Source organism: Octopus sinensis, linkage group LG4 (genome assembly GCF_006345805.1).
Source record: "Octopus sinensis linkage group LG4, ASM634580v1, whole genome shotgun sequence".
In the NCBI taxonomy this organism is placed as follows: domain Eukaryota; kingdom Metazoa; phylum Mollusca; class Cephalopoda; order Octopoda; family Octopodidae; genus Octopus; species Octopus sinensis.
In genome coordinates, this window is record NC_043000.1 from 89,011,679 (window position 1) to 89,039,064 (window position 27,386).

At 36.9% G+C, this 27,386-nt stretch overlaps 1 protein-coding gene across 1 annotated transcript in view; it reads left to right on the forward strand.

Annotated features, from left to right (window-relative positions):
- The window catches only part of LOC115210525 (translin-associated factor X-interacting protein 1-like), a 175,237-nt gene that overhangs the window by 23,964 nt on the left and 123,887 nt on the right, over positions 1-27,386 (forward strand). Inside the window, exon 5 of the mRNA XM_036502239.1 lies at positions 14,127-14,196. Within this exon, the coding sequence (XP_036358132.1) occupies positions 14,127-14,196 (70 nt within the window). The remainder of the gene's footprint in view (positions 1-14,126; positions 14,197-27,386) is intronic.

Genomic DNA, 27,386 nt, shown 5'->3' on the forward strand with positions numbered 1-27,386 from the left:
ACTTGCACCACAGGGTCTCGGAGGAGATAGTGTTAGTTGAAGGCTGCCAAACCTGCCATACACATAAAACTTCAGCTTTATATATAGAGATTACTTCCCTAAACTGCCAAAAGTTATAAATTCAATCCTATTATTACATTTGCTAATAAACCAGCCAAATTTGTTTCAAAGCTTTGAGTATTTTTTTTTTGTTGTTGTTAAATAAGAGACAAGGCTAATCCTAGAATTCTGCTAAATTTTAATTTGAGATTTTCCAGTACCTCACAAAATAATTATTTTCCCATTAATTCCCGTATCTTAAAGGCAAGAAGATAAAAAGTCATTTATTCCTTGTTTCTCACATGCAAAGAAATTCCATTGCCCTCATAATTACTGACTTTAAAATACATATAATCCTTACAGAACAATTATATCAATAATCAAGTTTTAAATGATATTTCTGAGTGGTATAGGTACATGGTTTCTAGATCAATGATGAGGGCTTAAATCATGTCATATGGATTGAATTGTGATCTTAAATTATCTGACTGTTATTATCTCCGTCTTCTAAACTGAAGGAGATTTGTTCCTATATAATTGTTAATTAGTTGAAATTCTGATGAACACTATGGTTGAATAATTCCTGTAATTGTATAATTATTGTTATTCCTACTCAGTATCATTCAAATGATACCGACACTAGAATAACTGGAAACGATTTTTTTAAACTTTATATAAAAGACAGAAAAGCAAGAAACAAAAGAATATTGATTTCAAATTTTGGCACAAGAACAGCAATTTCAGAGGCTGGGGTTAATTGGTTATATCAACCCCAGTCTTATGGTACTTATTTTATTGACCCCCAAAAGGATGAAGGGTAAAGTCAACCATGGCAGAATTTGAACTCAGAACATAAGGATGGACAAAATGCCGCAAAGCATTTTGCCTGATATGCTAACAGTTCTGCCAGTTTGCTGCCTTGAAGCATAAGAATATTTTTTATGGTGAAAGGTACCATTTACAGTTGACCTTTAATTTATATGGCCCTTGTTTTGTACAGATTCACTTTAGTGTGATTCTAGTTTTGATCAAATTTTTTTTTTTTTTTGTGGAAAGAACCTGTGGAAGAGACCCTGGAAGATATGGGATGAGGTGGTGAAGCATGATCTCTGAAAGTAGGGACTCAGGAGGGAAATGACAAGTGATTGAGACCTTTGGTGATTTGCTGTGCTTAAGACTTGTTGAGCCAAGTGAAATCATAGTTAGGGTTAGTTGTAGCCAGTACTAGTAACATGTAAAAGGCACCTGTGCTGGTGACACATAAAAGGCTCCCACTACTGGTTGGCATTAGGAAGGCACCCACTAGTGGTTGGCACTAGGAAGCGTGTCCAATTGAAGAAACCAAGCCAAATAAGACTGGAACCTGGTACAGCTCTCTGGTTTACAAGTCCCAGTCAAACCGTCTGACCCATGCCCATATGGAAAGCTGACGCTAAATGATGATGATGATGATGCCACTGCTGTCAGCACCAATGAAGACAAAGGACTACTACTACTACTACTACTACTACTACTACTACTGCTGCTGCTGCTGCTGCTGTTGCTGCTTTTACTACTACTAATGCTACTGCTGCTACTACTACTACTACTGCTGCTTTTACTACTACTACTGCTACTGCTGTTACTACTACTACTATTACTGCTGCTACTACTACTGCTGCTGCTACTACTACTACTTCTTCTTCTTCTTCTTTGTCATTACCACTTTAGAGTTTCATTTTTACCTTCATTTCAATGCTTCAGTATTGGAAGTAGACCATGTTCAAGTCTAACACATAAGTTGGACATCATATTTTTTTTACATTTCAGTAAATATTTTTAAGATAAAATAATACAATTACAACTGGGAAAAATGTCAATTTCTCTGGAAATATTAAATCAATTGCAAAATGAAAAGAGTTCAAGAGAAACTGCTAAACAGTTTAATATTATTACAGAAAGTCTGAGAACATTGTAATGAAATGAATTAAAATATCACAGTGTATATAATTACTAAATCTTCAATAACTTTAAAACATACATCATACATAGAAGTAAAATGGAAGCAATGGAAAAAGTGCTATTATTTTGGATGGAAGGTAAAGCCCAATATCACAACAGTTCTTTTGTATGTGTGTCTGTGTGAATACATAAATTGGATCATCCCATTAATTATGATATATATATCATCATCATCATCATTTAATGTTCATTTGTTTATGTGGCCATGGGCTGGACGGTTTGACCAGGGCTGACAGAGTGTAAGCATCTTGGGCATTAGAGGCATCGGATGTGGTGTGATAGAGAGAAGACTGTGCTGATATGGTCATGTGATGCATATGGATGAGGACTGCTGCATAAAAGAGTGCAAATCTCTAATTCTGGAAGGAACCAGTGGAAGAGGTAGACCCAGGAAGACATGGGATGAGGTGGTGAAGCATGATCTTCAGACGTTGAGGCAATGACAAGTGATCAAGAATTTTGACAATTTGGTGTGCTTGAAAAGATATGCCAAGCCATGGGAAATCATAGCCATGGACAGTGCTAGTGAGACATAAAAGGCACCCATGTCAGTAACACACATAAGGCACCCATTACACTCTTGGAGTGGTTGGTGATAGGAAAGGCATCCAGCTGTAGAAACCAAACCAAATTAAACTGAAGCCTGATACAGCTCTCTGTTATACAAGTCCCAGTCAAACCATCTAATCCATGCCAGCATAGAAAATGGACACTAAATGATGATGAGGATATATATATATATAAATATATATATATATATATATATATATATAGAGAGAGAGAGAGAGAGAGAGAGAGAGAGAGAGTGTAATATCGTTTATCTTTTTTTTCTTTTACTTGTTTCAGTCACTTGACTGTGGCCAAGCTGGGACACTGCCTTGAAGAGTTTTAGTCAAGCAAATAGAACCCAGGATTTATCTTTTTTTAAGCCTAGTACTTATTCCATCAGTCTCTTTTGCTGAATCACTAAGTTACATGCACATAAACACACCACCCACCAACACAGGTTCTCAAGAGATGGTGAGATAAAAACAGACAAATATATGGCTGCAAGTAATCCGGTTGTTCTCATAGAAAAAGCTCAATGTATCATTTTTAATGTATCATTCTACAAAACATATAAAATATATAGAATGATAGAAGAGAAAATGATAAGGAGTGTATAAAATCATAAATTACAGAGAAATTGTATGAAGAAATTTTATTTAACAATAAGAAAATTCTAATATCAAAACAAGTTGTTTTGTAACTGAAAAACATGTAAATAATTTATATTATTATATTTAATAATAAATAAATAACTTACATGTTTGCATTAATGCAAAATACAAAAGTCCTTCAAAATAATGCAGAAGTTAAGCTACATCCTCAGGTGAAAGAAAGTCTGTCTCAAATTGTAGATTTTAGAAGACAATAATAATAAAATTGATGTAAATTAAAAAGAGGGTTGTGTAATAAATGGAAGCAAATTTTAGTAATATAAGTAAAAAGTAACTTATAGATATTATTAGTACAATAAAAGAAAAGAGACAAATTTATTACTAAAAGTCTAGACAATAGATCATAAACAGAAAAAAATATAATTATAATAATAGCAGATTAAAACTAAATAAAAGTATTTAGTGACAATATTTATGAAAACTGTTAAATAAAGTTTCATCATGATTTTATATATATATATATATATATATATATATAAATATATATATATATATATATATATATATATAGAGAGAGAGAGAGAGAGAGAGAGAGAGAGAGAGTGTAATATCGTTTATCTTTTTTTTCTTTTACTTGTTTCAGTCACTTGACTGTGGCCAAGCTGGGACACTGCCTTGAAGAGTTTTAGTCAAGCAAATAGAACCCAGGATTTATCTTTTTTTAAGCCTAGTACTTATTCCATCAGTCTCTTTTGCTGAATCACTAAGTTACATGCACATAAACACACCACCCACCAACACAGGTCTCAAGAGATGGTGAGATAAAAACAGACAAATATATGGCTGCAAGTAATCCGGTTGTTCTCATAGAAAAAGCTCAATGTATCATTTTTAATGTATCATTCTACAAAACATATAAAATATATAGAATGATAGAAGAGAAAATGATAAGGAGTGTATAAAATCATAAATTACAGAGAAATTGTATGAAGAAATTTTATTTAACAATAAGAAAATTCTAATATCAAAACAAGTTGTTTTGTAACTGAAAAACATGTAAATAATTTATATTATTATATTTAATAATAAATAAATAACTTACATGTTTGCATTAATGCAAAATACAAAAGTCCTTCAAAATAATGCAGAAGTTAAGCTACATCCTCAGGTGAAAGAAAGTCTGTCTCAAATTGTAGATTTTAGAAGACAATAATAATAAAATTGATGTAAATTAAAAAGAGGGTTGTGTAATAAATGGAAGCAAATTTTAGTAATATAAGTAAAAAGTAACTTATAGATATTATTAGTACAATAAAAGAAAAGAGACAAATTTATTACTAAAAGTCTAGACAATAGATCATAAACAGAAAAAATATATAATTATAATAATAGCAGATTAAAACTAAATAAAAGTATTTAGTGACAATATTTATGAAAACTGTTAAATAAAGTTTCATCATGATTTTATATATATATATATATATATATATATTTAATATACATTTTTAAGTTAAATCCCAACTGTTTCCTCTTGAAGCACATCTGCTTATTCCATTGTTATAATCAATATGTATCCATTATTACTGTTGTATTTAAATCAAAACACATTAAAATCGAAGAGTTTGGAAATATTATTTGGAGAGTTGTTGAATAAACAAAACAAAAAAACCGAAATATGAAAAATACCCAAAAATCTCCTATTTTCCTGTTTTGTTGATATATATACAAATATATATATATATGTATGTATATATATATGTATGTATATATGTATGTATATATATATATATATATATATATATATATATATATATATATATGTATATATGTGTGTGTGTGTGTGTGTGTGTGTGTGTGTGTGTATGCGTGTGTGTGAGTAGAAAAACTTACTTGGAAATGGACGTGTGGCATTCAATCAAATAAAAATAGAAATAATATATTTCTATATACAGGCATATATATATATATATATATACCTGCATATATATACACACACATATATATGTATACACAATATATATATATATATATATATATATATGGGTAAAGGATATCACAAGCCATAAACAACATGAAATACGAAAACAAATGAGTTGAATATGCAAACAACGAGAGAAACAAATGGAAAACAGAACAAATAGTATAAAGAATAAACCTTCATCAGTTGTCGGCTGTCCATCTACTCCTCATTTCGAGCATTAAATGACAATATGAGTCTTTGAAGGTAGTTGCTCCCACAAGAGCCAGAATAAAATTTGAGATTTATGGAGGATCAAATTTGGTAAGAAAAACAGGACTTCAACGGCACATGTCATTCAGTGCTCGAAATGAGGAGTAGATGGACAGCTGACAACTGATGAAAGGTTGTTATGTATGTTACTTGTCTTATTTTCAATTTGTTTCTCTTGTTTGCATATTGAACTCATTTGTTTTCGTATTTCATGTTGTTTATGGTTTGTGATGTCCTGCCCCCATATATGCACATACACACAGTGGAGACACATGGCCTGGTGGTTAGAGTAGCGAACTCGCAGTTGAGGGATCACGGGCTCGAATCTCAGATTGGACGATGTGTGTGCTGATGAGCGAAACATCTAAGCTCCACGCGGCTCCAGCAGAAGGTAAAGGTGAAACTTCTGCTGATCTATATATACATATATATATATGATATATAATATATATATATATATATATACATATATATATATATATTGATATATATACATATATGTATATATATATATATATACATATATATATATATGAATATATATGTATATATATTATGATATATATATGTATATATATATAATATATATATATATATCCGAATTCCTTTTGCCAAGTCTGTCCGTAAACGAAGTGATCCCAGATAAGAAATCTTTGAATTTAATTCACCCCGTATCTCTATTTATTATTATTTATTATGTATCATTATTCTGAGCCCCCTAGTTGCCACTCTGTTTTACTATTCAGCCTCGCCTCGTTTTTGCATATTCTGTATAATTCATTAGTTATCGTTATAGATATTTAAGGTCTATCTCCCTTACAGGGCTGATCGAATTGGCCGCCGATTTCTTCGCGGGGTTCTCTTCCCCTTCTCTCCCCCTCTTTTACATTGTCTGTCTGGACTCCTCTCTTCCTACTTCTCTCCATGGCTATGCATACTTAAGCTAGTAACCTGCCTCATCTTGATTCCGAATTCCTTTTGCCAAGTCTGTCCGTAACGAAGTGATCCCAAGATAAGAAATCTTTGAACTTTAATTCACCCCGTATCTCTATTTATTATTATTATTATGTATCATTATTCTGAGCCCCCTAGTCGCCACTCTGTTTACTATTTCAGCCTCGCCTCGTTTTTGCATATTCTGTATAATTCATTAGTTTCGTTATAGATATTTAAGATCTATCTCCCTTACAGGGCTGATCGAATGGCCGCCGATTTCTTCGCGGGGTTCTCTTCCCCTTCTCTCCCCCTCTTTTACATTGTCTGTCTGGACTCCTCTCTTCCTACTTCTCTCCATGGCTATGCATACTTAAGCTAGTAACCTGCCTCATTCTTGATTCCAAATTCCTTTTGCCAAGTCTGTCCGTAAACGAAGTGATCCCAAGATAAGAAATCTTTGAACTTTAATTCACCCCGTATCTCTATTTATTATTATTTATTAGTATCATTATTCTGAGCCCCCTAGTCGCCACTCTGTTTACTATTTCAGCCTCGCCTCGTTTTTGCATATTCTGTATAATTCTTAGTTATCGTTATAGATATTTAAGATCTATCTCCCTTACAGGGCTGATCGAATTGGCCGCCGATTTCTTCGCGGGGTTCTCTTCCCCTTCTCTACCCCCTCTTTTTACATTGTCTGTCTGGACTCCTCTCTTCCTACTTCTCTCCATGGCTATGCATACTTAAGCTAGTAACCTGCCTCATTCTTGATTCCAAATTCCTTTTGCCAAGTCTGTCCGTAAACGAAGTGATCTCAAGATAAGAAATCTTTGAAATTTAATTCACCCCGTATCTCTATTTATATTATTTATTATGTATCATTATTCTGAGCCCCCTAGTCGCCACTCTGTTTACTATTTCAGCCTCGCCTCGTTTTGGCATATTCTGTATAATTCATTGTTATCGTTATAGATATTTAAGATCTATCTCCCTTACAGGGCTGATCGAATTGGCCCCCGATTTCTTCGGGGGTTCTCTTCCCCTTCTCTCCCCCTTTTTACATTGTCTGTCTGGACTCCTCTCTTCCTACTTCTCTCCATGGCTATGCATACTTAAGCTAGTAACCTGCCTCATTCTTGATTCCGAATTCCTTTTGCCAAGTCTGTCCGTAAACGAAGTGATCCCAGATAAGAAATCTTTGAACTTTAATTCACCCCGTATCTCTATTTATTATTATTTATTATGTATCATTATTCTGAGCCCCCTAGTCGCCACTCTGTTTACTATTTCAGCCTCGCCTCGTTTTTGCATATTCTGTATAATTCATTAGTTATCGTTATAGATATTTAAGATCTATCTCCCTTACAGGGCTGATCGAATTGGCCGTCCGATTTCTTCGCGGGGTCTCTTCCCCTTCTCTCCCCCTCTTTTTACATTGTCTGTCTGGACCCTCTCTTCCTACTCTCTCCATGGCTATGCATACTTAAGCTAGTAACCTGCCTCATTCTTGATTCCGAATTCCTTTTGCCAAGTCTGTCCGTAAACGAAGTGATCCCAAGATAAGAAATCTTTGAACTTTAATTCACCCCGTATCTCTATTTATTATTATTTATTATGTATCATTATTCTGAGCCCCCTAGTCGCCACTCTGTTTACTATTTCAGCCTCGCCTCGTTTTTGCATATTCTGTATAATTCATTAGTTATCGTTATAGATATTTAAGATCTATCTCCCTACAGGGCTGATCGAATTGGCCGCCGATTTCTTCGCGGGGTTCTCTTCCCCTTCTCTCCCCCTCTTTTTACATTGTCTGTCTGGACTCCTCTCTTCCTACTTCTCTCCATGGCTATGCATACTTAAGCTAGTAACCTGCCTCATTCTTGATTCCAATTCCTTTTGCCAAGTCTGTCCGTAAACGAAGTGATCTCAAGATAAGAAATCTTTGAACTTTAATTCACCCCGTATCTCTATTTATTATTATTTATTATGTATCATTATTCTGAGCCCCCTAGTCGCCACTCTGTTTACCTTTCAGCCTCGCCTCGTTTTTGCATATTCTGTATAATTCATTAGTTATCGTTATAGATATTTAAGATCTATCTCCCTTACAGGGCTGATCGAATTGGCCACCGATTTCTTCGCGGGGTTCTCTTCCCCTTCTCTCCCCCTCTTTTTACATTGTCTGTCTGGACTCCTCTCTTCCTACTTCTCTCCATGGCTATGCATACTTAAGCTAGTAACCTGCCTCATTCTTGATTCCGAATTCCTTTTGCCAAGTCTGTCCGTAAACGAAGTGATCCCAAGATAAGAAATCTTTGAACTTTAATTCACCCGTATCTCTATTTATTATTATTTATTATGTATCATTATTCTGAGCCCCCTAGTCGCCACTCTGTTTACTATTTCAGCCTCGCCTCGTTTTTGCATATTCTGTATAATTCATTAGTTATCGTTATAGATATTTAAGATCTATCTCCCTTACAGGCTGATCGAATTGGCCGCCGATTTCTTCGCGGGGTTTTCTTCCCCTTCTCTCCCCCCCTTCTCTCCCCCCCTTTTTACATTGTCTGTCTGGACTCCTCTCTTCTACTTCTCTCCATGGCTATGCATACTTAAGCTAGTAACCTGCCTCATTCTTGATTCCAAATTCTTTTGCCAAGTCTGTCCGTAAACGAAGTGATCCAAGATAAGAATCTTTGAACTTTAATTCACCCCGTATCTCTATTTATTATTATTTATTATGTATCATTATTCTGAGCCCCCTAGTCGCCACTCTGTTTACTATTTCAGCCTCGCCTCGTTTTTGCATATTCTGTATAATTCATTAGTTATCGTTATAGATATTTAAGATCTATCTCCCTTACAGGGCTGATCGAATTGGCCGCCGATTTCTTCGCGGGGTCTCTTTCCCCCTTCTCTCCCCCTTTTTACATTGTCTGTCTGGACTCCTCTCTTCCTACTTCTCTCCATGGCTATGCATACTTAAGCTAGTAACCTGCCTCATTCTTGATTCCGAATTCCTTTTGCCAAGTCTGTCCGTAAACGAAGTGATCCCAGATAAGAAATCTTTGAACTTTAATTCACCCCGTATCTCTATTTATTATTAGTTCTATGTATCATTATTCTGAGCCCCCTAGTCGCCACTCTGTTTACTATTTCAGCCTCGCCTCGTTTTTGCATATTCTGTATAATTCATTAGTTATCGTTATAGATATTTAAGATCTATCTCCCTTACAGGGCTGATCGAATTGGCCGCCGATTTCTTCGCGGGGTTCTCTTCCCCTTCTCTCCCCCTCTTTTTACATTGTCTGTCTGGACTCCTCTCTTCCTACTTCTCTCCATGGCTATGCATACTTAAGCTAGACCTGCCTCATTCTTGATTCCGAATTCCTTTTGCCAAGTCTGTCCGTAACGAAGTGATCCCAAGATAAGAATCTTTGAACTTTAATTCACCCCGTATCTCTATTTATTATTATTTATTATGTATCATTATTCTGAGCCCCCTAGTCGCCACTCTGTTTACTATTTCAGCCTCGCCTCGTTTTTGCATATTCTGTATAATTCATTAGTTATCGTTATAGATATTTAAGATCTATCTCCCTTACAGGGCTGATCGAATTGGCCGCCGATTTCTTCGCGGGGTTCTCTTCCCCCTTCTCTCCCCCTCTTTTTACATTGTCTGTCTGGACTCCTCTCTTCCTACTTCTCTCCATGGCTATGCATACTTAAGCTAGTAACCTGCCTCATTCTTGATTCCAAATTCCTTTTGCCAAGTCTGTCCGTAAACGAAGTGATCTCAAGATAAGAAATCTTTGAACTTTAATTCACCCCGTATCTCTATTTATTATTATTTATTATGTATCATTATTCTGAGCCCCCTAGTCGCCACTCTGTTTACTATTTCAGCCTCGCCTCGTTTTTGCATATTCTGTATAATTCATTAGTTATCGTTATAGATATTTAAGATCTATCTCCCTTACAGGGCTGATCGAATTGGCCGCCGATTTCTTTGCGGGGTTCTCTTCCCCCTTCTCTCCCCCTCTTTTTACATTGTCTGTCTGGACTCCTCTCCTACTTCTCTCCATGGCTATGCATACTTAAGCTAGTAACCTGCCTCATTCTTGATTCCGAATTCCTTTTGCCAAGTCTGTCCGTAAACGAAGTGATCCCAAGATAAGAAATCTTTGAACTTTAATTCACCCCGTATCTCTATTTATATTATTTATTATGTATCATTATTCTGAGCCCCCTAGTCGCCACTCTGTTTACTATTTCAGCCTCGCCTCGTTTTTGCATATTCTGTATAATTCATTAGTTATCGTTTATATATTTAAGATCTATCTCCCTTACAGGGCTGATCGAATTGGCCGCCGATTCTTCGCGGGGTTCTCTTCCCCTTCTCTCCCCCTCTTTTTACATTGTCTGTCTGGACTCCTCTCTTCTACTTCTCTCCATGGCTATGCATACTTAAGCTAGTAACCTGCCTCATTCTTGATTCCAAATTCCTTTTGCCAAGTCTGTCCGTAAACGAAGTGATCCCAAGATAAGAAATCTTTGTTGAACTTTAATTCAAACCGTATCTCTATTTATTATTATTTATTATGTATCATTATTCTGAGCCCCCTAGTCGCCACTCTGTTTACTATTTCAGCCTCGGCCTCGTTTTTGCATATTCTGTATAATTCATTAGTTATCGTTATAGATATTTAAGATCTATCTCCCTTAACGGGCTGATCGAATTGGCCGCCGATTTCTTCGTGGGGTTCTCTTCCCCCTTCTCCCCCCTCTTTTTACATTGTCTGTCTGGACTCCTCTCTTCCTACTTCTCTCCATGGCTATGCATACTTAGCTAGTAACCTGCCTCATCTTGATCCGAATCCTTTTGCCAAGTCTGTCCGTAAACGAAGTGATCCCAAGATAAGAAATCTTTGAACTTTAATTCACCCCGTATCTTCTATTATTATTTATTATGTATCATTATTCTGAGCCCCCAGTCGCCACTCTTTACTATTTCAGCCTCGCCTCGTTTTTGCATATTTGTATAATTCATTAGTTATCGTTATAGATATTTAAGATCTATCTCCCTTACAGGGATGATCGAATTGCCGCCGATTCTTCGCGGCGCGCCCGCCCTACCCACCACCACCACCACCACCACCACCAGCACCAATACCGGATATCTCTATTTTGCTCCAACTATACCGGATGTCGTTTCTCCCACCACCATTATAGGTGTCTACTCTTTGAACCCCCTCTCAATACGCTATTTCACCATGCATTACCCCTCTCTCGATATCCTACGTTCTACTTGTCTAGAACCTGTCCTCTGAACCACCCCTCCCACTGGTGCTCCCCTATATTTCTGCACCCCCCCACCACCACCATTATAGGTGTCTACTCTTTGAACCCCCCTCTTCAATACGCTATTTCACCATGCATTACCCCTCTTTCGATATCCTACGTTCTACTTGCCTAGAACCTGTCCTCTGAACCACCCCTCCCACTGGTGCTCCCCTATATTTCTGCACCCCCCCACCACCATTATAGGTGTCTACTCTTTGAACCCCCCTCTTCAATACGCTATTTCACCATGCATTACCCCTCTCTCGATATCCTACGTTCTACTTGCCTAGAACCTGTCCTCAGTACCACCCCTCCCACTGGTGCTCCCCTATATTTCTGCACCCCCCCACCACCATTATAGGTGTCTACTCTTTGAACCCCCCTCTTCAATACGCTATTTCACCATGCATTACCCCTCTCTCGATTTCCTACGTTCTACTTGCCTAGAACCTGTCCTCTGAACCACCCCTCCCACTGGTGCTCCCCTATATTTCTGCACCCCCCCCCATAAAAAGCACCATCCGAACGTGGCCGATGCCAGACCCCTCTGGCACCTGTGCAGGTGGCACGTAAAAAACACCCACTACACTCGCGGAGTGGTTGGCGTTAGGAAGGGCATCCAGCTGTAGAAACACTGCCAGACTAGACTGGAGCCTGGGGCAGTCCTGAGCTCCCCAGACCCCGGTCGAAACCGTCCAACCCGTGCTAGCGCGGAAAACGGACGTTAAACGATGATGATGATGATGATATATATATATATGATTTATATTACTATTTCATTGAACACCATGCATCCATTTCCAAGTAAGGTTATCTAATATTTTTGATGCCACTCTACTCTATACTGTTCTCTTCCTCTATTGTTTTCTCTCTCATCCTTTCTCTAATTCCATTTTTCTCCCATTCACAGTTTTTTCTCTGTCTCTCTCTCTCTCCCTCCTTCTCCTTTACTCTCTCTCACTCTTGTTGCTCATCCATCTTTCTTTTCCTCACATGATCATCTTTCCTTTCTTTCAGGGCTGTCATAAAGACTGCACGTATCCTGTCTATCTCTCACTTATGTCTTGTCTTTTCTCTTGTCAAACAAAATATTTCTCCAGCGCTCACTATTTCACCTTCGTCTGGCCTAACAACCCTCCATTTTTGTTTTCATTCAGTTTCCTTTCATGCCTTCTCTGTCTTGTTTTTGTTACCAACTTTGATCCTCTATAAATCCCGAATTCTGTTTTGGCTTTTGTGGGAGCAACTGCCTCCGAAGACTCATATTGCGCTTCAATGCTCGAAATGAGGAGTATATGGACAGCCGACAACTGGTGAAGGGTCTTATGTATGTTACTTGCTCTGTTTTCCATTTCTTTGTCTTGTTATTTGTGTATTCAACTCATTTGTTTTCATGTTTCATGTTGTTTACAGTTTGTGATGTCCTGCACCCATATATGCATATACATGTGTATGTGTGTATGCATATATATATAGTTTATTTATTATTAAATATAATAATATTAATTATCTTTACATGCTTTAAGTTACAAAACAATTTGTCGTGTATTATGTTTATAATTAAATAAATTTACATCATATTATTTCTGTCATTTATAACTTATATGTGTATATATATATATATATATATATATATATATATATAGATATATGATATGTGTGTGTGTAATAAATGAAAAATGTTTAATAAATACAGAAATGAAAAGTAAAAAATATATAACATATGTTTTGTGCACAAACAGATAGAAGACAGACATAGAAGGTCCCTAATTCTTCATCAACTGATATTACTCAGTTTGGCACCATTCATGATAAGACTGAGATGTTTCCCGTGGTGGCAGTGTCTGTGAAAGTTGCAAAGAATATAAGACCTAGAGCAAGCAATACATGGATAACAAGGAATACAGAAGTGGACATAGGAAAGTGAATAACTGTAATTTAAGATGATGGATGACAGACAAAGGTGAAATAGATAAGAAACAAGCAGACTACAACCGCAGGGCCAAAAGAACATGAATGGTGTGTGTCGCTAGGAGGGCAATCCTAAGGGATTAGAAAAGCAATAGAAAGCAAGACGTGTACCAGTGAGACACAGAGAATTTGGGGCCAGTCATCTACACAACTGGTATATACATATAAATTATTAAAGTGGTCAGTCGCAATTTCAAACCAAAAGGCAGTAGTATAGTCATCACTTAAGTGACTCAGGGTGCAAGCCAGCAGCAGCATTGCTGGAAATAAGTGTCAAAACAACTTTTAGCCATTGGCAAAGTACTATCTTTTGACACACACACACACACACACACACACACACTCTCTCTCTCTCTCTCTCTCTTTCAGCTAGCATAGTGATTCACAAAACCTATCCACCATATAACCCAAGGAATAGTAGTAACTAATTTTCATTGCAATTTCAGGCGCAAATAATCCAAGTAGCAAAAGATTATGAAGACAAATTAGAAAATGTTGTTACAGCTGATGAGCCAGGTATGTTAAATAATATCATATTATATTTCATTTGAGTTTAATCACATATTTAAGTATTAACGTTTTATGTTTTAACTTTTACTCATTCAGTCATTGCACTGCAGCTGCGTTAGGGTACAAACTTAAAGGGTTTTAGTTAAACAAATCAATCCCAACACATTTTTATTTATTATTATTGAGTGAGAGAGCAAAGCCTGCCATCAAAGTGATATTGGGGTACAAATATATGAAGCCAGATATACTCATCATGATTTCCTATCTGATAAGGGTAAACAAGGCACATGCATCACAACCATACATGCACAACATTGTGACCTCATATCAAGATAAACAGCGCATGATCTTGCAGATGGGTCCCAGTTAGAATTTTCTTCAGGTTGAGTAGCCCATCCTATTCATAAAGTTTAAGGATGTTGAACATACAACTACTCTGAAAGTCAGGTTGTCACCAACTATAACTGCTTATTGCTGTAAGTTTATATGTCATCAGTTATAAACAGTAGGTTTGGCTGCGTTTTGACAGGTTACAGGTTATGATCGTTCATATAGATTTGAGTATAATTATATACACATATAATGTTCATACATATAGGTAAATGTCGCTTGTCTTAATGACCTATTTGCAAGAAGGAGTTTTGAGGTGTACACAGAATGCAGATATGTAATATACACTCTGAGCCACATTCAGCATGTATATTGAAGAAGACTGACATTTCACTAGCGCAGTTATATGACAGTTTAAATAAGATAAGAAAATATGTCCAATAGCAAGATGAAAATATCTGTGGAAGTAAATTTAAGAAGTTATGTTTATTCGGAAAATATTATTTAGTTTCATCGTACTGGGTTGACTGTATTTTCTCATGTTGACAAAGGCTTGAGTATATCTCCATAGGGGTGCATTCATATTAACCTTATTAACATACAATGAGAGTTTGCAGTACACATTATACAAAAGAGAAGAATGGACTGAGTTTAACTCCAGTTGTTTATTTACAGAAAATAGTAAAAATATAAACAGTGAATTCATCATGACATAATCATGATGGAAAAATTGTAGTTCATGTTGTATATGAAGTAAGCATTTTTAAAAAGTATCTGTTGCGAGAATGATGACAGATACTTAGAATTTACTTAGCTAATTCTTTAAAGTTCTTGAGAATAGCATGATATAAGGTCATGAAGAATGAACAATGCAAAATAGCAATGCCGAATTGAGTGACAAGGCCCTGTGTGGCAACCAAGTGTCACTAAATAATTTCCCAAAAATCTGGGTTTAAATAACTGTCATAAACCCGATTCTAGTTGCCTTTCTCCATTAAAAAGAACATCTTCATGGAGACTAGAATCAGTGATGGAACAGTAAAATTGACCAATAAAAAACACACACGACATTTATAAACAAAAGGCAGCTGGACACAACTATTATGTCATGCTGCTGCTCTGCTACAAACAAAACCATTTCTAGAGGTGAATTATTCAAACCCCCAAGAATTCCTCTCCCACTAATTTCTGCTCATGATCAGAGATGCAATTATCGTCAGCCAACAAGAGACCTGCTCAACTGGATAATATAATGACATATATTATCTGGGCTTCTACACAGTTTCTGTCTACCAAATTCACTTGCAAAGCCCTAGTTGGTCTGGAGCTATAGTAAAGGACACTTGCCCAAGTTGCCATGCTGTGGTCCTGGACCCAAATCTACAAGATTTATTATTTCAGAGTGACATAATTTGTTATCCATTTGTTGTTGTCTTTAAATAATAGAATAAAATAAATGCACTCTTTTAAAGCCTAGGCAGGCTCATGGGCCCGGTTTCCCGGTTTCAATGGGATGTGTTCCCCAGCTGTTACTCATTTTGGCCAGCTGAGTGGACTGGAGCAACATGAAATGAAGTGTTTTGCTCAAGAACACAATGCATCACACGGTCTAAGAATTGAAACCACAGTCTTATGATCATGATGCTGACACCCTAACCACTAAGCCACACGCCTCCACTGTTGTCTTTTAACCCTAGGTGTATCTGGATTAGATAAACTAACAATCAAGTGTATTCCGGCTGTGACTCTCCTGTTTTTTTATTCAACCAATCCAACTCCAATTCCTCAATATGTCTTTTCTTTTATGAGCTGCCATGGTGTGATTTGTGGAAGATCCTACATTGCCTCAATGAGTTTGTCTTCCTATCAAATTTTACAAAGAAATGTTAAGTTGTTGTTGTTGTTGTTGCATCAGCTCCAGATCATCTTTGTGACTCAGATAATCAGCCAAATTATGAGGTGCAATCCACAAGTCCGTCTTCTTGGTTCAGGAGTTCTGGAGGTTTTAAGGAGTGTGGAACCACCACTTAGTCACTATTGTTTCCCAATTTACTCTGACCTTGAGTAGCAGCACCTCTCAGTTCCCAGCTATGAGTTAAGTAGTGCGTAAATAGAGGTCAGCTGCAAATATAGGGATAAACAGCCCCAGAATAAATCACAGGTGACCCTTTGGCAAGACTTAACACCTGGTAACAACCAGAACAAGTATCCCATTGGAAACCATGGGATACAATAGTGTGGATGTGAACTATTTTAGCTGATAAGCTTATTCAGTCATTGGTGAATATCATTAGATGCTAAGCGGATGAACAATCAGAAAACTGTCAATGGCCAGGATCAGCCAGTTTAATTAGTAATTACTGTTACTATCTGTAGTCACAGAATGTGCAGATGAGATATTCAGCTATTGAAAGACCAGTATGACTTATTTGTCTGGGCAAGTCACCCAATCAGATGATGATGAAGGGTCATACTTCACACTGCACATTCTGAAATGCTGTGAATAATAGTAAAGTGTTCAGCCTGTACATATGGCATACTGCCTTCATATCCAATCTGTTTCCTTACATTCTAATGGTGAACACAGGAGTTGTGCATGAAGCAGACCCATTTTGAGTGAAAGAGCTGCTGATCCTTTATAGCTTTTTGCTAGTAGTATGTATTTCAGCACAATGTATAAGAATTAATCAGATTTTCTTCAGAAGTTGCACACTTATCTTTATCTCTCTGATAATAAGAAATATAGTTTTTAGCTATATTTGTAATCGCTCTAAATAAGTCTTCTGTAAATTAGCAATTCTGATTTGCATAGTGTTTGACTAGCAGTTAGACACTATTTATACAAATCAGAGTTGTTGATTTATTGAAGACCACATCTGTAGTAACTATATATGTGTGTGTTAGCTGTATTTCTCTGTGGACAAGATTAATTTGAAAGTATACTTTTCAGTACATTATTTCCATTATCTAAAATATGCTACTTAGTGCATTAATAATTAATGAACATCATTATTGTTATCACCACCACAACCACCACCATCATAATGATAATAATGCCAATAATAATGATACAAATAATGGATTCAAATTTTTGCACAAGGGCAGCAGTTGTGAGGCAGAGGTGTAAGATTATACTGTAAACCCTAATATTGACTGCTACTTTATGAGGTGGTATCAGAAGGTTCCTGGACTCTTTACCCTTTACTCTCTCTTTACTATTTTAATTGTTTCAGTCATGTGACTGTGGCCAAGCTGGAGCACCGCCTTTAGTCAAGCAAATCAACCCCAGGACTTATTCTTTGTAAGCCTAGTACTTATTCTATCAGTCTCTCTTGCCGCTAAGTTATGGGGACATAAACACACCAGCATCAGTTGTCAAGCGATGTTGGGGGAGCAAACACAGTCACACAAACATATACACACACATACATATATATATATATATATATATATATTTGAAGCATTCGATGAAGGACATATATATATATATATATATATATATATATATATATATACACATATATACGATGGGCTTGTTTCAGTTTCCGTCTACCAAATCCACTCACAAGGCTTTGGTCGGCCTGAGGCTATAGTAGAAGACACTTGCCCAAGGTGCTACACAGTAGGACTGAACCCGGAACCATGTGGTTGGTAAGCTAGCGGCTTACCACACAGCCACTCCTATGCCTACTACTAGTGATGTTTAATAAAAAAAATAACTTATTTACCTATGTTCTAACATCATCTTCAATATAGTCACCTTGTGCAGCAATACACCGGACCCAGCATTCCTACCACTTTTGAAATCTGGCCTGGAAGTAATTTTCCATGAGTTGGGGACCTTCTGCGATTTGCTCTGGATCTTGACAATGGTGTTAAAATGATAACCTTTGAGCTGCATTTCATTTTGTGGAAGAGATGGTAGTCTGCAAGGTGCTAAATCTGGTGAATAGGCCAATCCAGAAGCAATACCATGTTGTTTTCAGTGAGAAACTCACGAGTGAGGAGAGCTTGAAGAATCCAGTTCTTCATGCTCCATTTATCCGGTCGCTTTCACCAAATGTCCTTCATTGAATGCTTCAAAACATCACAGTAGAACTCTCAATAGATGGTCTGGCCCTGGGAGACTAATTCTCCATGCACAATACTACATTTCCAAGGATGATGCTCGTGGCAGGTCCTCCAGATCACTAGCCATCTTCCAGGGACATTTTTCTGCTTTTGTAGTACCTGTGTCACTTGAATCGTTGTGTACGGCCCATTGCATCATTACCATAAGCATTCTAAAGCATGCTCAATGTCTCTGTAGCAGACTTCCCAAGTTTAACTCAAAATTTCACATTGGTTCTTTGTTCCAACTTCCTGTCCAGGACAAAATCACAGACCACAGCATACACATGATCACAAATTTCACAACATCACAAATAGTGATGTCATTCAGCATACTGCCTTATGAAGGTGACTACTAGCTCTGACTGTGCTTGCAATTGTGTGTTGCCATCTGTTAGTGTACTTACAGAACCAGTCCGCTTTGTATTTTGTCAATCCCGAAAGTATGAAAGGCAAAGTCAACCTCAGTGGAATTTGAACTCAAAATATTAAGAACTAGAAGAAGTACCATTTACCGTTTCGTCTGATATGCTAATAATTCTGCCAAGTCACTACCTTAACTCTTTATCCTTCAGATTTTTCTGTCAAATATAATGCTTATTTATTTACACTGCTTGGAATTCATCATGCATTATGTTGTATTTTTGAGATTTCAACGACGTGACTGTTTAATTTTAGAATGACATTGAAGAGTAGGTGTAAGAGGCTAGATCTGGATAGTTTTAATATAAAATAGGTTGAATATTTTGGCCTGATATGGCTGGTTTAAATGCTAAAGGGTTAATTAATAATAATTTTTTTACTGATTTTGGTACAAAATCAGTAATTTTAAGGAGAGAGGGGAAGTCAATTACATCAACACCAGTTCTTGACTGGTACTTATTTTAACAAACTTAAAAGGATGATAAGCAAACTTAGCCTCAGGGAAATTTGTACTCAGACCATAAAGAATTGGAAGAAATGCCACTAAGCATTTTGTCTGACACACTAACAATTCTGTCTGCTCACCATCATAATAATGGTTTGAAATGGTTTCACATTTTGGCTCATAGCCAGCAGTTTGGAGGAGGATTCTAGTCAATTACATTGACCCTAGGATTCAAGTGGTACTTATTTAATCGACCCTAAAAGGATGAAAGGCAAAGTCAACCTTGACAGAATTTTAACTCAGAACGTAGATACAGACAAAATGATGCTAAAGTTTTGTCTGGTGTACTAACCATTTTTCGCAGCTTAATAATAGTGATAATAATAATGGTTTTAAATTTTGGCACAAGGCTAACAATTTTAAGTGGACAAGTGAATTGCATTGAACCCAGTGTTCAACTGATACCTATTTTATCAACACTGATGCAAGGCAAAATCAATCTTGCTGGAATTTGAACTCAGAAAATGAAACCAGAAAAAATGCTGCTAAGCATTTTGTGTTGCATGGTAGCAATTGTGCCAGCTCACTGCCTTAACAGCAACAATAGATATAGTAACTATTTTCCAGTGTTTCGGTATGTGACTTAGTGGTTAGCGTGTTGGACTGATGATCATAAGATAATGGTTTCAATTCTGGGCATTGTGTTCTTGAGCAAAACACTTTATTTCACATTGCTCCAGTCTGCTCAGCTGGCAAAAATTAACATTCACACCTGGTTATTGGATGATAGATTTAATCTACTGCCTAGATTAATATCATCACCTAGTCGTTGTGTTAAACTTAATCCACTTCCCAGATTAACAGCACCATCGTATCAGTGTTTCTTAAACTTAATCCACTTTTCAGATTAGGACCACCACCTGGTCCTTAGTGGAAAGAGTTAATCTATTGCCAAGATTAACACTACCATGGTTCATGGGTGGTGGGGGTTAATTCCCCATCCAGTTAAATAACATCACCTACTTCTTAGGTCCTTTTCACAAAGTCCACTTTGTCACAGACTTTCGAGCTGGGTCTCGGGTTTGAGGATAACATCTCCTCCTGCTACCAACAGTTTCATGGGCCATGGCAAAAAACAAAAGCAAAATGGATTGTAAGTGATGTTCTCTACTCTCTAAAAAAGTATCACACAACATCTTGTAATCTAACTTAATAAGTTCTTAATAGGGAAAATGGATGATGAAATTGATGGAGACAGTAGAGATGATCTGGACTTGATGTTGTATGTTTTATGGCATTTAATTTATAACACCACTGCACTGAGTTTCAAATTTCACTGTAGCTTACTGCAAGGCCTCTCTGAATGGGGTACAACAGCAATCTACCAAGTGTTTGTCTTAGACCTGAGTAAAGAGGAAAAGAAAAAGAAATGACAGAGACTCTACATAGTCATTTGGACTATTAAAAATAGCAGCCAAAATGTCCCTCCAATCATACCCTGCTATCTAAAAATGAAAGCCTTCTGAGATTTTGGAAAAGATAAAGGCATGTTGGTCATGCTAGAATTGCCTTTTGAGGCGAGCTGGCAGAAATGCTTAGTAGTATTTTGTCTGCTGTTACGTTCTGAGTTCAAATTCTGCTGAAGTCGACTTTGCCTTTCATCCTTTCGGGGTTGATTACATAAGTACCAGTTATGCACTGGGGTCGATATAATCAACTTAATCTGTTTGTCTGTCCTTGTTTGTCCCTTCTGTGTTTAGCCCCTTGTGGGTAGTAAAGAAATAGGTATTTTGTCTGCTGCTACGTTCTGAGTTCAAATTCTGCCAAGGTCGACTTTGCATTTCATCCTTCCTGGGTCGATTAAATAAGTACCAGTTACACACTGGGGTTGATATAATCAACTTAATCCATTTGTCTCTTCTTGTTTGTCCCTTCTGTGTGTAGCCCCTTGTGGGCAGTAAAGAAATTAGAAATTAGAATTGCCTTTTGATTATAGTCTGCTTCAGTATCATTATTCTGGAAGTAAATAATAATAATAAGAAACCACCAACAAAGATACTTCAAGAGCAATCAAGTTTTATGAGATAAGGCAGTCTTCTCATAAGATGAGAGAGCTAAAACAAAGTTTCTCAACTTGCTATAAATAGCAGGCAAATCATCCTCAAAAAACCAAATTATCCTATCATCTTAAAACGATGTGTCTTTCATCTGTGAAGTCACACACATTTATGTAAAGGTGAGATGGCCATGGCTGAAATACCATTGATCATAGGGCTGCTTGATTGTGGCTGACCTGGAGCTAAACAATAATAACAATTAATTTTTTAAAATTAACCCTTGTTTCTATTTTTATTTATTTATTTTTCTAATTTTTAAATTCTGAACAAGTTTACTGGGTGACAGATATTACTAAAGTAAAGGAAGAAGAATATGAAGTACTATAATCTCTCGCTCATATTGTGGTTCACCTATCACGGTTCACCTATCGTGGTTTATTATTTAAGCTTACGTCGATTCCTCTGAGGTGTTGTTTTGTATTTTTGATAAGATTAATATGTACATCATCATCATCGTTTAACATCCGCTTTCCATGCTAACATGGTTTGGACAATTTGACTGAGGATTGGCGAACCAGATGGCTGCACCAGGCTCCAATCTTGATCTGGCAGAGTTTCTACAGGTGGATGCCCTTCCTAATGCCAACCAATCCGAGAGTGTAGTGGGTGCTTTTAAAGTGTCACCGGCACGAGGGCCAGTCAGGCAGTACTGGCAATGGTTACATTCAAATGGTGTTTTTTATGTACCACCTGCACAGGAGCCAGTCCAACAGCACTGGCAACAACCTCGCTCAAACGTTTTTTCACATGCCACCGGCACAAGTGCCAGTAACCGACGCTGGTAACGATCACGCTCGAATGGTGCTTTTTACATGCCACCAGCATGGGAGCCAGTTAGCTGCTCTGGCAATAATCACGCTCGGATAATGCTCTTAGTGCTCCACTAGTACGAATGCCAGTCATTGAATTTGATTTAGATTTCACTTGCCTCAACAGGTCTTCACAAAGAAAGTTTGGTGTCCAATGAAGGAAAGGTACGCATAAGTGGGCTGGTTACACCCCTGGCATAAGCCACGAGGTTATGAAATTATAAAAATAATAAAAAAATATGGAGTACAGTACTGTTTCTTCTTCGTGAATTTTCACCCATGCGGGGGTTTTGGAATGTAGCACCCGCAATAGTAGAGGGATTACGGTACTGTATTTTGCCAAAGACATTAGTTTTTTAATTCTGCTGTACCAAATTGCCACCAAAACTGGAAGAATATAATGTGAGCAAGAAATATTAACAGACTTAGTAATGTTAAATTTATACATAGTGAGTTAAATGCTATAACTCAACTAGAATTCAAAATTTTATCACTTTGGCTGAGAGCTCAACACCACCATTTCTTTAGCACAGATATTGCTTAAATGAACCTGTATTATAAGTGAGTGTTTCAAAGTGAAACCACTTCATAAATTGTATTACAGAGCAGAATAGCTGAGATTATTGGAAGACAGCTTCACTGTTGCGAATTCCAGATTAAACGCATTTCATCCTATTTTATTATAGCATGATTGATTGTTAATTTCTCTTTGTTGTTACCACCTCTTGATGTTTGATTGGGTGATTGATGTGTTAGAAAATAAATTGACTTTGTTGTTGGTGCAGCTCATATGAAACTGTGTCCATAGTTTTAGTGTAGAAACATTAAGGCCCGTAATAAGATCAAGAATCGAATAACTATAACAAAAAAACAAAAAAAAACTTAGTAATCCTACGTCCAGAAGTTTTTCTTTACATCATCAGCTTTTCTCCTCCCATCAACCACCTCCATGTCCTCCTCCTCCTCCCTCTCAGGCTCTCCTCCTCTTCCTCCTCCCTCTCTCTCAGCTTCCTCCCCTTTCTCTCCCTCAGCATCCTCATTCTTCTCTCCCCTCTTCCTCCTCCCACTCAGCCTCCTCCACCCCAGCCTCCTTATCTTCCTTCTCCCCCTCAACCTCCTCCTTTTCTTCCTCTTTCTCTATCCCCTCCATATTCCCCTCCTTTTCTGTATCAGATGGTGTTTATTGAAGCAGATTTTCTACAGCCAGATGCCCTTTCTGCAGCCAAATCTCACTTGTTTCCAAGCAAGGTAATACTTCTCCATGGCCAGACATGGTTTTGTAGAATATTGGAAATGAATGACACTGCTTGTATGACAGTGGCACTCATTTACTACTATTATGTAACGTCAAGGCAGGCAACCAAACACAACACACAAACACACACACACATACATACTTACATATATAGAAAAATCTGCCTCACTAAACTTTGTCCAACCCATGCAAGCACAGAAAAGTGACATTAAAATGATGACAATGATTATGATGATGATGATACACACACACACACACACATTCAACAGGCTTCTTTCAATTTTTTGTCTACCAAATCCACTCACATGGCTTTGGTTGGCTTGATGCTACAGCAGAAGATGCTTACCCAAGGTACCATGTAGTGGGATTGAACCCAAAACCATATGGTTTGAAAACAAACTTTTCAAGCACACATCCATACCTGCACCTGTTACTCATAAAGTTTAACCCTTTTGTTACCAACCCGGCTGAAACCGGCTCTGGCTCTGAGTACAAATGCCTTGTTTTCATAAGTTTTGAATTAAAATCTTCCACCAAACCTTAGTCACACTTTATGTTTCTAACACTGGCTTAGTGATAACTAAGTTATGTTACTAAATTCTCTGTTATATTTAAAGTAATTGAAAGAAACACAGAGCATCTCAACAGAAATACAGTAACGAAAGGGTTAACTCATTCCCATATGCAAATAAAACACTTTTCACTTAAACAGTACCTTAGTGCCTGTTTATGACTACACACTTTGGGCCATTGAGTGTTAATTTCCATTGCAGTTATGTAGTACAGTGTTTGTAACAGAATACAAACCTGGTTTTTTGCCTTTGTATTGAAGTCTTTTCTAACATCTTTAGATATATTAATTTGACTCATGTTTTCTGAATCTAAAGATGCTGGTACAGCAGAAATGATCATCAGTATTGTATGGTGTAATCACTAAGGATGTGATTCTCTTCATTCTTATTCTTGTTGTTTTATACACTGAATTTCTTAACTACACAAGCATAAAGATAACTATTGTATCCATACACTTTTTTACTAGTTCCAGCTTGGGGGTTGTTACCATACTGGAACACCACCAATCCTTTTTTCTCTACTTCATTGTTGATCCAGCTTAACACTTTAGCACTTAAACTGCCCATATCCAGCCTAAATATTCTACCTGTTCTATGTTCAAACCAGTTACATCTGGCCTCTCTCACCTCGTTTCAGTCATTTGACTGCGGCCATGCTGGCTGGGGCACTATCTTTAGTCAAGCAAATCGACCCCAGGACTTATTCTTAGTAAGCCTAGTACTTATTCTGCTAATTTATGGGGACGTAAACACACCATCATCAGTTGTCAAGTGATGTTGGAGGGACAACCACAGATACACAAACATACACACACATACATATATTTGACGGTCTTCTTTCAGTTTCCATCTACCAAATCCACTGCTAAACATTTTTCCCAACAAGCTAACAATACTGTTAGTTCAGTATCTTAGTGACAATAATAGAAGTGGTTTCAAATTTTGGCACAATGCAAGCAGTTTCTTGGGAGGAGGAACATCAAATACATTGATCCCCAGTGTTCAACTGGTACTTATTTTATCAACCTTAAAAGAATGAAAGGCAAAGTCAACCATGGCAGGATTTGAACCTCAGAACTTGAAGACAGACAAAGAGCTGTTAAGAATCTTCCCTAGCATGCTAACAATTCTGCCACCTTGCTACTTTGTGTGATAATAATGATAATAATAAATGTTGTAACATTGACGATGATCATGATGCTGTTGATGGTGATGATGATGATGATAATCACGATCATGATGATGTATGTAACTTGCCATCAAAATTTTTTTAATGTTTTAAATATTTCCTTTTTATTAACAAAAACTCACCTTTGTTGTTTTGTTTTGTGCTATTAATATTTGTCTTTGAATCATTGTTGTTGTTGTTGTTGTTGTTGTTGTTGTTGTTGTTGTTGTTGTTGTTGTTGTTGTTGTTGTTGTTGCTGCTGCTGCTGCTGCTGCTGATGCTGCTGTTGCTGTTGCTGTTGAACAACAAGACAGAAAGTGCACTGTGATTGCAATAGATATGTCATTGGTTGAACGACATTGCGGCAGCAAGCCTGTCTAGTTCAAAATAAAAAGTGATAAAAATTCAAAATTATAGACATTCAAATCTAAAGTATGAAAAAGAGCAACTAGCATCCACGTGATAATGGAATGACATCATCAGTCTTTAAGTTTCAATTTTATGACAGGCAAAAATAAAAGAGGAAAGAAAAAAGAAAAGGAAAAAGAAGAATATTTAATCAAACAGTTTTGTGTAAATTTGATGATATTCTCCTGTCATTTTATTCATTCCTCCATGGCGTGATGTTAATAACCCACAAATGTATTTCTCCTCATGCATTTTGAGAAGTGAAAGTGAAGAGGATTCAGAATATTTTCTGAGAATATGCACTTTTGAGTCTTTTTCAAAATTGCAGACATTTGAAACAAAATATTCAGCAAATTCTGTTGAACTATTGTTATTGTGCCTGACATCATATTTGTGCCCATTAAATTTTTTGTTTAATTGTTCTATTGTACAACCAACATAAATTAAGTTGTGCTTCATGCATTCTGCCGTGTACACTGAATGGGAATCTCTACATGTCCCACCTTCTGTATAAATCATAACATTTATGTTATGATTCCAGATGGAATTCACTTGAGTCATGTTGTTGCCCAATGAACAGGGCTTACCTCCGATGCGGCTGTTATAATATAAAAATGATATAAAGAAGACAATGTTAGTAGTCTTGGAGTCAGAAATAGTTGTATTTTTATTCCATCTAAAGGCTACAATAGGCGGCTGAAGAAATATCTGTTTGAAACGAGGATATTTATCCACCACATGCTGGTAACATTCATGCAACACTTTTGAAATATCAGCAAAATTTCGGTGCCAGTTAATCACTAAAGGAATTCTGTCACAAGCATGAAAGGTTGACTATCTTTGCTATTTCATTTGCTATTTCCTTTAATCATGATTCACTGTAACCATGTTTGACATAACGATCATAATGGTAGAATCATTGGCATGCTGGATGAAATGCTTAGCAGTATTTTGTCCATCACTATGTTCTGAGTTCAAATTCTGCCAGGATTGACTTTGCCTTTCATCCTTTCAGGGTCAATAAATCAAGTTCCAGTGAATCACTGGGATCGATGTAATGAACTTATCCCCCCCCCCCGAAAATAACTGCCCTTGTGGCAAAATTTGAAATTATTATCATTATTATTATTAGAGTGGCTGTGTGGTAAGTAGCTTGCTTACGAACCACAAGGCTGCAGGTTCAGTCCCACTGCATGGCAACTTGGGCAAGTGAATTCTGCTATAGCCTCGGGCTGACCAAAGCCTTGTGAGTGGATTTGGTAGACGGAAACTGAAAGAAGCCCATCATATATATATGTGTATATGTATATATATATATATATATATATATATATATATATGTATGTATGTGTGTGTGTGTGTGTGTGTGTAAATATATATGTGCGTGTATACATTTGTGTGTCTGTTTGTCTCCCCCAACATTGCTTGACAACCGATCCTGGTGTGTTTACATCCCTGTAACTTAGTGGTTCGGCATAAGGGACTGATAGAATAAGTACTTGGCTTACAAAGAATAAGTCCTGGGGTCAATTTGCTTGACTAAAGGTGGTGCTCCAGCA